Source organism: Myotis myotis, unplaced genomic scaffold, assembly GCF_014108235.1.
Source record: "Myotis myotis isolate mMyoMyo1 unplaced genomic scaffold, mMyoMyo1.p scaffold_m19_p_6, whole genome shotgun sequence".
Taxonomy (NCBI): Eukaryota; Metazoa; Chordata; class Mammalia; order Chiroptera; family Vespertilionidae; genus Myotis; species Myotis myotis.
In genome coordinates, this window is record NW_023416368.1 from 32,420,268 (window position 1) to 32,436,497 (window position 16,230).

At 36.5% G+C, this 16,230-nt stretch overlaps 1 protein-coding gene across 6 annotated transcripts in view; it reads right to left on the bottom strand.

Annotated features, from left to right (window-relative positions):
- The window catches only part of SMAD5 (SMAD family member 5), a 43,070-nt gene that overhangs the window by 13,258 nt on the left and 13,582 nt on the right, over positions 1–16,230 (bottom strand). For 5 of the 6 annotated variants that reach the window (XM_036312799.1, XM_036312800.1, XM_036312801.1 and 2 more), the window contains 3 exons: positions 10,016–10,587; positions 3,102–3,353; positions 959–1,078 (listed from right to left, as the gene is read on the bottom strand). In XM_036312799.1, the coding sequence (XP_036168692.1) occupies positions 959–1,078; positions 3,102–3,353; positions 10,016–10,418 (775 nt within the window). In that variant the 5' untranslated portion in view covers positions 10,419–10,587. Of the gene's footprint in view, positions 1–958; positions 1,079–3,101; positions 3,354–9,938; positions 10,588–16,230 lie in introns of those variants that run through there. The other variant, XM_036312804.1, reaches the window with a different exon arrangement.

Consider the following 16,230-nt stretch of genomic DNA (forward strand, 5'->3'; position numbering starts at 1 on the left):
AGTATGTGGAGAAACTGGAACCTTCATGGTCCTGCCTGTTTAGAGAAACTTGGCAGTTTTTCTTAAATAGTTAATTTACCATATGACTCAGAAATTCCACTTTTGGCATCTACCCAAGAAAAAGAAAAAGAGTGTCCACACAAAGACTTATATGCTAATGTTCATAACAGCATTGTTTATACTAACCAAAAACTGGAAACAATTCATATGTCCATCACCTAGTCAATAGATAAAAAAAATGTGGTACATCCGCATAATGGAATACTTGTTCAATAAAAAAGAACTACTGATACATGCAACAACATGGATGAACCTTAAAAACATGATACTAAGTGAAAGAAGCAAGGTGCAACAGAATATACAATATGTTATTCTATTTATATGAAATGCTTAGAAAAGGCAAATCTATAGACATAGAAAATAGATTAAAAGGTCTCTGAAGAGACAAATGGCAGGGGAGGGGGGATTAGAGAACAACCAAAGGACTTGTACGCATGCCTATTAGCATAACCAATGGACACAGACACTGGGGCCGTGGGGACTTGCCTGGGTGGAAATGGCTGGGGGGGTGGGAGGGGGGCAAGGTTCAAACGGGGGCGGGGGGGGGAGAAGGAGACATATGTAAAACTTTAGCAATAAAAAAATAAATAATTTTTAAGTTATTGAAAAAAATTTTTTTAAAAAAAAGGTCTGTGAAGATGGATCTGGGAGTGGGAATAGACTACAAAACAGGTCCATGGATATTTTTAAAGCGATACGACAATGCTCTAAAACTACATTGTGGTAATGTTGTAAAACTTTATACATTTATAAAAATTGTTGACTCATGTACTTAAAATAAGGTCAATTTTATGGTATATAAATTATACTTCAAGAAAGGTGTTTCTAAAAAGTGGCCAAGAAGCTAAAAAGAAGCAAACAAACAAACAAAAGAGTAAGAACAGCAAAATAAATATACCTCTGCTGGATATACTGGGCATAATCTGAGGAATCATATTATTGCTTGTATCCATAGGCTGGGAATTATCTTGACCCATCTGATCATCTGGTGGCATATAGGCAGGAGGAGGGGTATCAGCTGAGAGGAAAAAAATGAGACAAGTTAAAGTCCTCAAAGAATAAAGTCTTCATCCTGCTCAAAGTTATTCTAAAAGCATTTAAAAATTCGTAAATTTACCAGCAGGGTTCATTAATGAGTATCACAGACACACAAAAATGCAGATGCTATCTTAGGGCAAGGGAAAAGGCAAAAAGACACAACATTAGCTACCGAAAACCTACCTACTGTAAGTCCACATATATTTGGGACAATCCAGGATAGTAAGATCAGTGCTAAAATTCACTAACATAGAATTCAAGGTCAAGAACTTTGCCTTTATTTGCTTCGAATAATATGCTCCAAGAAACTGCAACCACTGGAAATCAATCTGAAGGAGATGATTATCCTAGTAAGGGTATGTATCTACGGACACTTTTAAATTATTAAACTCATCACATACTGTAAACTGTTTTCAAAACTGGGGGAAAAGCCATGCTGCTTCAAAATTTGCCATCAATACTAAGAGCAATTGTCTAATTTTTTGCAATGTCCTAAAATGGCTGTTGTACCCTATTTAATGGCTAGGTAATTCTCTCAGGAAACTGAATGTTACTAGAAAGTCTTTTGAGTTCCAACACTCATGTCTGAAATTCTTTGAAAAGCTACAGCTATAATTCTTTGTCTCAGAAACTATAAATACTGAATGTAATTTTTCTTTCACCCCAAGGTTTGTACAAGAAATATTTTGAGATATACAATCAAAACTGAATCTAGAGAAATACCAATCAGAAAGGATATATGCACCCCTATGTTCATAGCAGCACAATTTACCATAGCTAAGACTTGGAAACAGCCTAAGTGCCCATCAGCAGATGAGTGGATGAAAAAACTGTGGTACATCTACACAATGGAATACTATGCTGCGGTAAAAAAGGAACTCTTGCCATTTGCAACAGCATGAATGGAACTGGAGAGTATTATGCTAAGTGAAATTAGCCAGTCAGAGAAAGATAAATACCACATAATCTCACTCACTTGTGGAATATAGAGAACTACATAGACTGATGAACAGGGACAGATCCAAAGACAGAAAAACAGCAATCAGACTATCAATCCCCAGAGGGAAAGTAGGGGAGGGTGGGGGTAAGGGGAAGAGATCAACCAAAGGACTTGTATGCATGCATATTAGCCAAACCAATGGACATGGACAACGGGGGATGAGAACATGAGTGGCAAGGGGGGGACGTTGGGGGTTAATGGGGGGATGAGGACACATTTGTAATACCTTAACCAATAAAGAAATTTAAAAAAAAAACTGAATCTAGGACAAAGTATGAAAATTAGCTTTTGCAAATAGTACATAACATAAAGGGTTGATACTTAATTCTTCTTTTAGAAAAGAATATGCTTACATATGACTCCACATGCACTAGGCATTCAAATATTTCACAGAGTGACATAAGATGTGTTTGTACATGACATTACCAAAAGTTAGAAACTGGATAAATTATAATCTACTTACCTTTCTCCAAGTAAATCAGTTAACCAGTCATCTAATTAATGATAACTGGAATTCAATTTAACCTTCCAAAGTATAAAATGATTTGACAAACAAAGTAGTAAAGTTTAAAAAGCACAAACATTCCAAGTCAAAGAAACTTGGGTCTGAACCCCTAACATTTATTAGCTGTGGGACCTGAGGCAAGGTACTTAAACTCTTGGAGTTAGTATCAATTTATTTTTCCATCTGTTAAACAGAAATAATATCATCTCACATGCTGTTCTGAAGATTAAATTTAATGTAATGTCTTTTATCACAGCATCAGTTATATAAAAGGCACTCAATAAACGGGACTTAGTATTATAAATTATATGAAAATATGTAAACATGATATTTGGCAAAATAAAATCTAAAACCCTTCTGTAAATCAAACAATTACCAAAGAATATAGTCAAAAGTAGCTAGATCTTGACAAAGAACAGTTCATCCAGAGAGTCAGCAGTATAATAATTGTTGATCCTCAGGGATTATTTTTTTTGTATCGATAAAATAAATTCTTACCTGGGAGCTGAAACGGACTTCCTGGTCCAGAACTTGCTGGGGAGTTGGGATACGTGCTGCTAGCAGGGGAAGGGGGATAGGGGCTATTTGGAGATAAGGGGAAAGGAGTGTTGTTGGGCTGATGGAAGGAATCTGGAAAAGTTGCATTTTGTGGCATGTGCGGTTCATTGTGGCTCAGGTTTCTAAACTGAACCAAAAGGCTGTGTTGTGGGTTGAATTCATTATGACGAGGCACTAATACTGGAGGTAAGACTGAAAGACAAAATCAAAAGTTATCTATCAGCAATGACTAAAGCAAATATCCCATGCACATTAAGGGGTACATAGAAAGGATTCAGGGAAAACTGTAAACCTAATAAACAATTCACTTGTAGGAAGTACTGCTTTGTAGAACCTTGAATCTATTTACATAATAATTAAACCCAAAACCCTGTAAGCATTTAATATGTATAAAGTACTCTGGGAGACAGAAAGCCCAGAAAAGATACCACTCCTGTTCTATAGGAGATAAGGGATATTTTAAAACAACCATATTACAAAAAGTTTAATGCAATGAGAGTTCAACAAAGGTGAGTACTTCTGGCTGGCAATGAATCAAACAAAATATTGTAGAAAATACAGTATCTGATTGGACCTTAAAGAACTAGGAAGATTTCACATGGGAGTGCTAAGGGTGGGGAGAATCAAGGAGGAGATGGGGAGAGTCCAGGAGAGAAATAAGAAAGGATAAAATAGTTGGCCTAGCCACTGAACCAGGAAGCAAGACAAGACTGAGAGATTGAAGTTGATTGAGGTTAGCTATAGAGATGTCCTGAAAGCCTCCATGTTTCCAATTTTTAACATTTCATGTTTCTTGTTTCTTTTTTATTGATTTCAGAGAGGAAGGGAGAGGGAGAGAGAGAGAAACATCAATGATGACAGAGAATCATTGACTGGCTGCCTCCTGCATGCCCTCTACTGGGGATCGAACCCGCAGCCAGGGCATGTGCCCTTGACCAGAATCAAACCTGGGACCCTTCAGTCCACAGGCCCACGCTCTATCCACTGAGCCAAACTGGCTAGGGCCATTTCATGTTTCTTAGTTTGAGAGATCTCACATTTTATGTTCTTTGGTAAAGTTTTCCCTACTCAAATAATAACCTTTCTTACGTAGAAGTCTTCATTCAAAGTCAGATTTCTAAATATGACCATAATGAATATATATACAACAAAAGCCTAAACATTTTAAGAGATACATTTTTTTAAAACATAAACTTTAGCCTTAGCTGGTTTGGCTCAGTGGACAGAGTGTCGTATTGGTCTGCAGACCAAAGGGTCCTGGGTTCAATTCCGGTCAAGGGCACGTACCTCAGTTGCAGACTCCTCTCCAACCTGGAGGCAACCAGTGGATGTGTTTCTCTCACATTGATGTTTCTCTCTGTCTTTCCCTCTCTCTTCCACTCTCCCCAAAAATCAATGTTAAAATACCCTCGGGTGAGGATTAACAAAAAAAAAATTTTTTTAGAAAGATAAACTTTATTCAAACATTCACTTTCTCTAAAGATACAAGTGATCAAGCACTTTCAAATATCTTACTACCTTTCACTAGCAGTGGTTCTCAATCTTCCTAATGCCACAACCCTTTAATACGGTTCTTCATGTTGTGGTGACCCCCGTTGCTACTTCATAACTTAATTTTGCTACTGTTATGAATCGTAATGTAAATATCTGATATGCAGGATGTATTTTCATTGTTCACAACCCACAGGTTGAGAACTGCTGCACTATAGGAAACAGAAACAAACCTAATTTCTTTAAACTTATTGTACCAATTCATGTCTTTTACAACTTTCCTATATTTGTCAATGTAATTTTACTTCTGAAAATCTCTTTGACTCTGACATCATTCTGCAGCAATAAAATCAATCTGTTTTTAAGTTTACTAGATCATACTTCCCGCCTTAGAAGCAGGGGTGTACCTGAGGAATCAGAGGCTCGTATTTGTACAGCTGGGTTTCAGGGGGCAGGAGGTGTCTCTTTTTATTTTACTGAACTAGTGTTGTAATTATGTGGTTAACATCTGTTTAAAATTGTTTTATTCTACTGTATATTACCAACTTGTGTCCCACTACAGAATGATGGGACAGCTAGCTACCATGGAGAGTAGGGAGGGTATTAGATAGCAAAAATGTCTATGTTTAGCTAGCTAGCAATCTGAAAGATTTAATAAAATAACTACTTAAGTATTCAATCCAGTAAGGATTTCTTCACTTTTATTTTTAAGGCAGAGCTCACTAACTTCTCTCTTACTTGTATATCTATACATTTTTTAGTAATTATTTTATTTTCATACAAAATAGTACATGAATAGTTTAAAAAGATACAAAAGATTATAATAAAAACAGCAACTTCTAAACCTCCTCCCATACTGCTTCCAAAGACAAAAAACAAAACAAACTCTTAGCCATTTTATTCTAAAACTTTATGTACTGCTAACTAATATGTTTATATTATTATTATTGATCTCAATACATTATTTGTATACTTGCTCTTATGACAAATGAAGCAGCTTTCTTATATCATTCTATCCCACTCACATTCCCCTTCCCCACAGTAAAGTTATATTAAAAGTTTTTGGTTAAATTACTATCCATTGTTTACATTATATATAAAGGTCATTCATTGTTGAGCTAAGTATGTCCTATGATCATATTTTTTCATGAAAAGTGCTTTATCTACAGCTTTGTTCCTTCATTTGCTTAATCATATTTACCACTAATATTTCCAGAAGTCCAACATATCAAATTCCTATCAACATGTTTTCCAGCTGTCACAAAATAAACAAAAAAATCCACTGATTCAATTTTTCCCCCTGAATCCTCCATCCTTTTGCTAAAATCTAGACTAGTTGCTACTTAAGTTTCTTACAAATCTGAAATCCTTGGACTTCCATTCTCTTCTCTCCTGTTGGATGTCATTTCCTGGACCTCATGTTCCTCAATTAACTTCCTAAGAAACAGTGTGTAAATTTTTAGTCCTTGAATATACAATAAATATTGCCTTTTGTTTGTCTGCAGATTTCAGAATAGAAAACTTTTTCTCTCTGAATTTTGGGGACAACGCTTCATTTTCTTCTAGAATCTAGAATTGCAGTGAGAAATATAAGAATCTCATTTCCAGCCCTTTGTATGTATCCTGTATTTTCTCTCTGGGAGCTTTTAGAATGTTTTTTTTATCCATGATATACTAAAATGTCATGTGTGGGTCTGTTTTTATTCCCTCTTCTGGTTGTTCAGTCACTGGGCCCTTCCAATTTTCAGTTCTGAAAACTGTTCTAATAGTATTTTTTTGATAACTTTCTGTTATATTCCCCTATACTCTATTTCCAGGGTTATTATTTTATTATGATATTTAACTTGAACTCATTCTGAACCAGTTAGTGTTTTAATCTAAGCACTTCCCATGCATTAATTTATCTAATCCTCCTAACAAAGCTATAGGGTAGGAATTATTATTCCCATTTTACAGATGAGGAAACTAAGTTACAGAATGGTTAAGTAACTTGCCTGTGGACACACTAGTATATTGATAAAACCAGGATTCAAACCCAGAAAATCTGGTTCTAGGACCCAGTCTTACCACTAGACAACACTGCCTATTGGATTAAACTCTGATCCACTTGAGGTGGCCCTCTATTCTTTTCCAACTATCTTCCATCTTTTTAATTTTTGTAATACTTTCTGGCTCCACTATACAGTAGCAATGTGACCTTATATAAGTTACTTTCCTTAGTTTCCCTACCTGTAAATTTATTAAGTTTTTAAATGTTAGTACCATTTTCTAACCCTATGAAGAAATAACCTCATAGTATCAGAAAATTACTCAGTTCATAAGTGCTCAATAAATGTTCATAACTATTAGTTACTACTTCTGCCGCTTTATTAATACTAGTACCATAAAGTGATCCATCCTGTACCATAGATTCTTGATTAACTTGCTTAAGCATACCAGAGCTATGCCTCAGTCTTTTCTATAAAATGAATCATGTCTGAGAAAAATTGATTATAAAAAATAAAACATTTCTATAGGGGGGTTACAAATCACACCCTAGCTATGGGGAAATACACTAAATTCCTATACTTTATTCCATCAATTCCTAGAAAATATCAAGCTAGGAAGTTTTTCAAACTACACTTCTCCATTAAATCCTCACATCATCCTTTCTTTGTCAACTCCTTCAGGCTACAGATTTCTTAGGTTCAATGAGAAATTGAGAATCACCTCAAATATCAATTGGTAGATCTAAAGCTCTTAAACTAAACTTTCCCTGACAGCACCATCATTGCTATTCTTTTTGCTAGTCTACACATCCAATGTTATTTTCATAGCCTTTTTGCCATACTGGGCTTATATTATATCCATGTGAAACCCAGTGTGGCACAGAGACTCCAGGGTGACCACCATGATTCCCATTTCTGTGCAACATTCTTGCATAATCCCCTCCCTTTGAGTTCATTGCCTGTGACTTGCTTCTAACCAACAGAATATGGCAAAAGTGATAGGATGTATATAATAAAATTCCATAAGAATATAATACCCTTCCAGCAAAAAGATCCTCTCTTTCCTACTGACTTTGAAGAAATAAGCTGTCATGAATGTGAGCTACATATGAAGAGATCATGTGGCAAACAAAGGAAGGTGGCCTCCAGCTGACAACTACCAAGAGTCCAACAGCCTGCAAGGAACTGAATCCTGTCAGCAATCACATGAGCTGGCAAGCAGATCCTTCCCCAACTGAGCCTCAGATGAGATCTAAGCCCTGACCAACACTTTTGATTACAGCACTACAAAGGACCCAGTTAAGCTGTGCTTGGAATCCTGACCCACAGAAACTGTGAGATAATAAATGTGTGTTAAGCCACTTAGCTTTTGGTAATTTATTATGTAGCAGTAGATAACTAATGCACCCAGCTAGTATCTCAGTTTATGTAATTCATTCATTACAAAAAAATACTAAGCACAATCTATAAAGTGCCAGGTAATAACACTATTCTAGGCACTGGGGATGCAATGCAGAACGAGGCAGAGGAAGGTCCTGCTCATGTCAGTCAATAAACAAAATAAATGTCTAACATAGTGTCAAGTAATGATGGGGTTATTTGAGTAAGGACAGAATGGAGTGAGAAAATGTGCCATGAAAAGGTCCTGGGAGAAGAATACTGTAAGAACAAAGCCTAGATGCAGGAATATGGCAAGTCCAAAGAATAAAGGAAGTTTGACAGGTCAATGTAGGGTCTTATAGAAATCTGTTTTAAGTGTGATAGAGAGCCTTTAAAGTATTTTGAGCACAGACTGGCATGATTTGATATATTTTTTTTAACTATTACTCTGGCTGCTATGTAGAAAACAGAATGGGTTGGAGTGGGACAAAAAGAGGCAGAGAGATCAATTACAAGACTACTGAAGGTAAAAGATGATATTCTATACTGGAACAGCAGTATTAGAGATGGTGAGAGATGATACTATCAAAATATATTCTAGCCAAAGCCGGTTTGGCTCAGTGGATAGAGCGTCGGCCTGCGGACTGAAAGGTCCCAGGTTCGATTCCGGTCAAGGGCATGTACCTGGGTTGCAGGCACTTCCCCAGTGGGGGATGTGCAGGAGGCAGCTGATCGATGTTTCTCTCTCATCGATGTTTCTATCTCTCTATCTCTCTCCCTTCCTCTCTGTAAAAAATCAATAAAATATATTTAAAAAATATATATATTCTAAAGATATAGCAAATAGCATTTGCTCATAGCTCAAAAACAGGACTTAAGAGAGAAAAATAAAAGATGACTTCTAGGTAGCAATTACATGAATACTGGTGCCATTTACTTCAATAAGGAAAGCTGGAGAAATAAATGATCTGGTGGAGGGAAAATCAAAAGTCCTATTTAGACATTAAATATGATATATTTATTAGACATTCAAGTGGAGATATCAAGTAGGCAGCTGGATGTAAGCATCTAAATCTCAAAAGAAAAGCTGACTTTGGAGTTCTAAATGTTAGCATGAGCTTATAGATGGTTTTAAGACATGTGACAGCATGAGAGCTCTAAGAAGAAAGATATAGATGGACAAACTGTTCAGAGACTGAGTCCTATAAAAATAGGAAAATAAACCAACAAAGAGACTAAGCACAAATAGGAAACTAGTGTTTAAGAAGCCAATAAAGAAAAAGTTTTGAGTGAGAGGGAAGGAGAGCAACTGTATCAAATGATGTTGGGAGGGCAAATAAGATGAGGACTGAGAATGACCCATTTACCTGTAAGAAGGCAGTCACTGGTGATCTTGACAAGTTAAATGGTAGAGAAGAAAGACTAACTGGAGAGGTGTCAAGAAAGAATGGAAGGAAAGTAATGTGAAGATAATAAAAATGGAGACTCCTTTAACAGAACTAGAGGACATAGTGCATAAGATTGTGTGTGAGTAGGTGTAACTGAGGTCAAAACAGGAATTCTTTTTTAACTTTCGTTTTAGGATGGGCAGTATTATGACATGCTTATATGCTCTCACAAATAGTCTAGTAGAGAGGAAAAATATAAAGCTGGGGGAAGGTGTGACAACTTTAAGAACAAAGTTCTTAAACAGATAAAAAGGAGTGGGTGTAGTATGTACATGGAGCTTAGGCCCTAAATAAAATAGAGACAGGTCATTCACTGGAATGGTAGAGTTACATATAACTGACTCCTTAACAATGAATTAGAATAAGCCACTTGGGAGCTATATTATCTATATACAAAAAGCTGAATTCAAAATCCAGTATTCCTTCCAAGATTAAAATCTGTAAGAAGGAAAATACAAGGCTAATATCACCTTTTAATTACTAAATCCAGTTAAATGCAAATCAGGAAGAGAGGTCTTTTTCATTCTTCTCAAGGGGTAAAACCTACCTGGACTCTCCACTCTCTTATAGTGGTATGGGTTGATACAAACTTCTTTTTGCTTAGATCCAAAAGGAAATTCACAAATATCCAATGGTTTTAGCTCATGATGACTTTGCAAATCAGGCCAGCGCCAAACACGACAATATATAACGTGGGGTAAGCCTTTTCTGTGAGAAACCTGAAGGCGTCCGTCTAAAGATCTGGGAATAGTGACACATTTGCTCGGCTGTCCTGGACTGCTCAAGGCTTTCTCCAGTTCCTCCATGGCACCCTTTTTCTTTTTTAGCTTTTTCACCAAAGCATCGACTGCCTTTTCTGCCCATTTCTCCTCTTCATCACCTTGCTTCCAGCCCAACAATCGCTTTACTGCTGGACTAGTAAAAGAAAACAAGCTGGCCATTGACGTCATTTGATATAAATCTTCAGAGACCTTCTTGCAACTCAAAGTCAATGGCTACTGAGTGAACAGATCACAGATGACAAGTTATACACAGGTCCTAAGCAGAAGCTCCAATTTAAAAGGGAAGAGTGACATTTATCTTCATAAGTGCCATAAGCTTTTTTCACTGGTTCAAGTCCTGAAAGAGAAAGGGGGGAAAGGATAAGATCCCTAATTTAAATGAATGCAATTAATATACATTAAAAATCAATATAACTGAAAAGTATGTTATTTTTAAGTAAGAGCAGAAAAGTAAAACAAAAAAATCTAAGTCTAGAAAGAAAAATTTTCTCTAAAGTCCTGTGACCACTCAATTCCTTCTTCTTAACATGAACAAATAATTCACAGGCAATGCCAAATGATAGCCAATAGCAAAACCAGGTTGCTCTATTTTCTATGTATCATTAAAAAGAAATAGCCTCTAGATTTTGATTCTTTTAGTTTCAGGCTAATAAGCCCCCAAATGGCCTGCTAAGGTTTGATTCTGAAGTACTTTTCATCTTTGCAACGCATGTTACAAGCTATGTCAATTCTGAACATGATATGTCCAAACAAAAGTCTTAAGAAAATCTAGCCCTTCCCTAAGGTCATTATTCTCTTTAAAATGTGTCACAGACTTATAAGGTTTGGGCAAAAGCCATGGTCTTATTCAAGTCACATTATTAAATGCAAATTATAGTAACAGTTGTCATAAGATAAAATGTACCAAGACCTCAAATAAATCCTAACACACATAATTGCCAAAAAAACGGAAAGTATCTATTTTTAGAACTAAGAATTCTATATAATAAAAGCCTAATATGCTAAGTGTCCAGTCAACCAGTTGGCCGTTCAACCAATCAAAGCATAATATGCTAATAATATGCTAAGGCTGCTCAACTGGTCACTATGACATGCACTGACCACCAGGGCGCAGATGCTCCGACCAGTAGGTTAGCTTGCTGCTGGGGTCCAGACAATCAGGATTGAGCGAGATGGGCTGGACACGCTCTGGAGCCCTCCCGAAGTCCCTCCCCGGCTGGCCAAACTCCCGCGTCCCTTTCCGGCCCCGATTGTGCATCGGTGGGGTCCCTCGGCCTGGCCTGCACCCTCTCGCAATCCATGACCCCTCAGGGGATGTCGGAGAGCCAGTTTCAGCCCGATCCCGTAGGAATGACCGGTTGCTATGACGTGCACTGACCACCAGGGGGCAGACGTTCAACGCAGGAGCTGCCCCCAGCCCACAGGCCCCAGGCCAGCCAAGGCAGGTGCCAGCAGGGGTCCCTGATTGCACCACCAGTCACCCTACAGATAGGCCCTGATCACTAGCCAGGCCTACGGACCCTACCCATGCACAAATTTTGTGCATCAGGCCTCTAGTACTGAATAAATTTAAAGATAATTCAAAGTTTAACCGAGAAAAGGACAGTTTATAATTTTATAATTCCTACTGTCTTCTGTGATATTTTAAGCACATTAAATTAATGAACCTGCTCCAGGCAGACCACTACTCTGCACCATTAAGAAGCTCTTGGAGTTAACGACAAGAAGAAATGATGTGCAGTGGCACTCCACTGATAAGAGTGGGTACAATCCCCTGTGGTGACTACATAGCCAATGACAGACAATGAGCAACCAGTGAAGTAGCAGAAGTAATGCTGGAAAAAAGGTATCAGTAATAGATACTTTATAAACTGCAAAGTGATATTCAAATGTGAATTATGATCATTAGTATTCAAAGGAGGAAGAGTGAAGATTTCAAAGATTGGTTAGATCTTATCTCAGGCTAACATACCTGCCACTGTACTACACGCACTTTCTGATCCAACCCCAATCCCTGCACCTCTGCTCATCTGTGTCTTTCAAGAGAAATCTTAGTCATCCTTAATGATAAGCTCAAATCCATCCCCTTTTGTTAAGAATTCCTTTACTACTCCACCCTAAAGAGGCTATGGCCATTTATTATACTTATTATAATTAATAAACAATATCTGAAATGATAAAAACATATCTTAACTTCCCAAATGGAATACAAAATCTTCCCAGGAAGAAGTCTTCAGCACCTGGCACTATGCCATGTACCATACCACATACTAAGGGAGTATATAATGAATGGCCATTGATTTTTCTATCAACTGTACCTTGCAATTAAAAAGATAACTTCAAATTTTAAGTCCAGGTGACTAAGATAATGACAATTCCATTAGAATTAAGGATACTAAGAAAGTGGCTTAGTCAGCCGAGAAGATGGTTAACTCTATTGGGAAAAGGGACATGACTGGAGATATAGGTTTAGCAAAGAAAAGATGAGAAACAGATTTAAGATTTTGTACAAAGAGCTGAAACAGTAAAGAAAATGTAGGTTTTCAACAGAATGAAAAGAGCAGCAGGTAAATACCCAAATAGTAGGGAATATTCACTGGTAGAAAAGAGGAGAAAGAATTACTGATAAAGTATCACTATGAAGAAGATTTTAGAACTACATACAAAGATACTGTGGAAGATTAAACACAAGAGAGAGTTTTAAAAGAATGGGAACAAAGAAAAGGCCAATGACTTCGTGAATGGTGAATGGTGATGTCATTAGTTAGACTTCAAGAGATTGGCTTCAGAAAGAATAAGGAGTATCAGATTTTAAAACCTAAGACTCTAAGATTTGTGCTTTCTTAAAACTAGTAATAGGGTCCTGGCCAGTGTGCCTCAGTTGGTTGGAGCGTCATCCCATGCACCAAAAGGTCTCCTGTTCAATTCCCAGTCAGGGTACATAACCAGGTTGTGGGTTTGATCAACAGATGGATGTTTTTCTCTCCCTCTCCCTTCCTTTTTCTCTAAAATTAATTTTTTAAAAAATAAAAAACTAGCACTACGAAAATGGTAGGGACAAATCTTACACTAAACTCTTTAAATACGGAAGGATATAAATTTACCCAACTACTTTGGAAAATTGTTTGACAATATTTATTGATACTAAACATAAATTCCTAGGACCAAACTATTCCATTCCTAAAAGACATGATGGATCTCATAGATATAATACTGAAGAATTCAGATACAAAATATTAAACATTATATCATTCCATCTATATAACATACAAAAAGAGGAAAAACTAACCAATGTTTAATATGCAGGACAAGAGAGACTCTTCTGGGGAGCTATAAATTTTCTGTATCTTGATTTGGGTGACAACATAAATGTACGCATATGTAAAAGTTCACTGAGTTATACACGTAAGATTTATATACTTTATTATAAGATATACTTCAATATAAAAAAAACTTTTAAAAATTTACTAGTGTGCAGATCACCTATAAAATTAGTTTGTATTCACTGGCATCTCCCTCACCATAAACCATGAGTAAAACTGCAAATTTGCAAAAACTATAAAATTTCACAAAGTTTATTAAAATGATAGCAAAAATGTAGGGTGTGGGATTTAATTTTACCCTACTACTCTACTTGCAAATAAGTTAGTTTCACAGATACTGACAAAGTACATGAGACTCCTGGGTCAGAGACAAAGGACTTTATTACTCATGGCACAGCAAGCAGCATTAGCATCAGATTTGCATTCTCTTTGCCTGGAAAACCCATGGGAGTGATGCACTATGGCCCAAATGGATGGTACTCCTGTAGTGGGTTTGCAGTGATGAAGAACAGACCTTTAGAAATTTATCACTTTTGTAGTGATTGGTAAACAAGCCTATTGTTTGTAGAGAAAGAACTTGACTATCAAAGGATTAACAGATGTTCTTGGGAAAAGCAATTTATATTTTTATGGATATTTTTGCAAAAAAACAAAAATCCTCTTAATGTCAGCACCACTGCTATATTATGCTACTAAATTATTTTGTGAGAAGAAGCCTATCCATTCACACTTGATTCATTCGTTCGTTATAAAATTAATGCATGTTTATAACTATAAACTAACGTTTATCCAAAATTTTGACTTTTCAAGATAAAGTCCCAATCAGATCTTTTAGTCACAATTCAGTATGAAATACTGATCTGCATTTTAAGTGGTTTCATTTTAAATGAGCATTTTCCTACACCACTTATCATTAGTTCACAAAGACCTAAATGTAACATGAGCTTTTCTTAAAGACTTAATTATCATTATGAACCTGTTACTGTGCTGTGTTGGAAATCCACTATAGAAAGCATGGAGAATAGGATGCATTGTTACTGACTGACATGGGATGACACTCCAACCAAATGAATAGATGAAAGTGCACGAATGATTTTGAAAAGGTAGACTTTTAGAAACAACTTTCTTCAAAGAAACAGTTATTTCAAGGATTTCAACAGCATCTTTTCCTTGGTTATGAAAGAATTTCTCATTAAGTATAAAAAATTAATTGCTAAAGCAAAGAAAATAATATTCCTTAGAGGAGGAGGAGGAGGAGGAGGAGGAGGAGGAGGAGGAGGGGACAACTAACATTTATTGAATACTCACTATGCCAAGCACTGTTAAGGGTTCAAATTCTGGATCTAACACACCTGTATCCTCATTCTTTCCTATTTTATATAGTGAATGTAAGTTCTAAAAATTAAATGAGATAAACATTTAACTCAGAGATGTTAGGAGGTGACAAAAATTGCAGCTTTTCTCCTCTCCCAAAGTCCTTTCTGATGATCCCCATCACCTCCCGCCATTATCTATTGCTCCCTCCTTCTCTTTTGTGCTCATTTCTTTGACTCCTCATTTTTTGCCTCCTTTCTCCATTCCTCATAGCTTCTTCCACATTCCTCAGTGCTGGTTTTGGAGAAGCTTAGCTACTACCTAATGATGTATAAACTAACTAATGAAAATGCACTTTTCTTCTACCTCCAACAGGACCCAATTAGCACACAGTGTGCAATTTGTATCTTCAGTGTTTTCATGTGCTCCAGTGCTTTCTTACCTCTGAGTTCTCTCCAAGTAGAAGGGAAGATATATTTTGACAGCCCAGATATTTGAGACAATGCTCTACATGAAAACCTGACTTCTGAGAGAATTCCTACTTGTGCCTCTGCCATCCTCATCCTGGGTCACTAACATATTAAAGCTATCCTGAAGTACACCACTGGGAATAAAATATGTTATTATTTTTTAAAGGTGATGTATTTAGTTCCTAAGAAAACAAACAAACAAACAAAAGATTTCAAGAAACTTAAATCATAGATTTTCTTTTGCAATAACCTTCATAAGAAGCAACTGTAAAAATTACTACTTGCAAATATTAAAGCCTTATTTCAATAGCAAAATTAGGGATAGAAGACAAATTCTATTTTCTCTTACAGAGGCTATACTAAACCAACTTTTTAGAATATAAAAAAAGTCTGAATATCATTGAATCTTTCCTTAAAAGCCAAGTCTTGTTACAATGACAGTGGGCTAACCAATAAATTAATAAAACAAAAGCAAACGAAACTGAACAGTGCCCAAGACATCTTTCAGGGAATTTCTATTTCTAGCTTAAAAACCAGAGAACGCCCCTCCCCCCCCCCCCCGCCCGCCCCAATCTAAAATCCCATTGAGAAATACACAGGACAATCTGTGTACAGTGAGTCAGTCAATTATCAATATTGCAGTTTGAGTGAATATAATAAAATCTAGTGATCAAACACTATCACACTTAGACCTATAAACAGAAAATAATGCAAGAGGAATTATCCCAAAATAACTGAAAAACAGAGGAGAAAAAAGGTAAAAAGATTATATACTTGTGAATAAAACTGCTTAAGAAGAATTAACTGTGTTGTAAATGACTAAAGACAGACAAAAAGTGGAGGACTTAGCAAGTATACAAAAAGCCAAGCTCT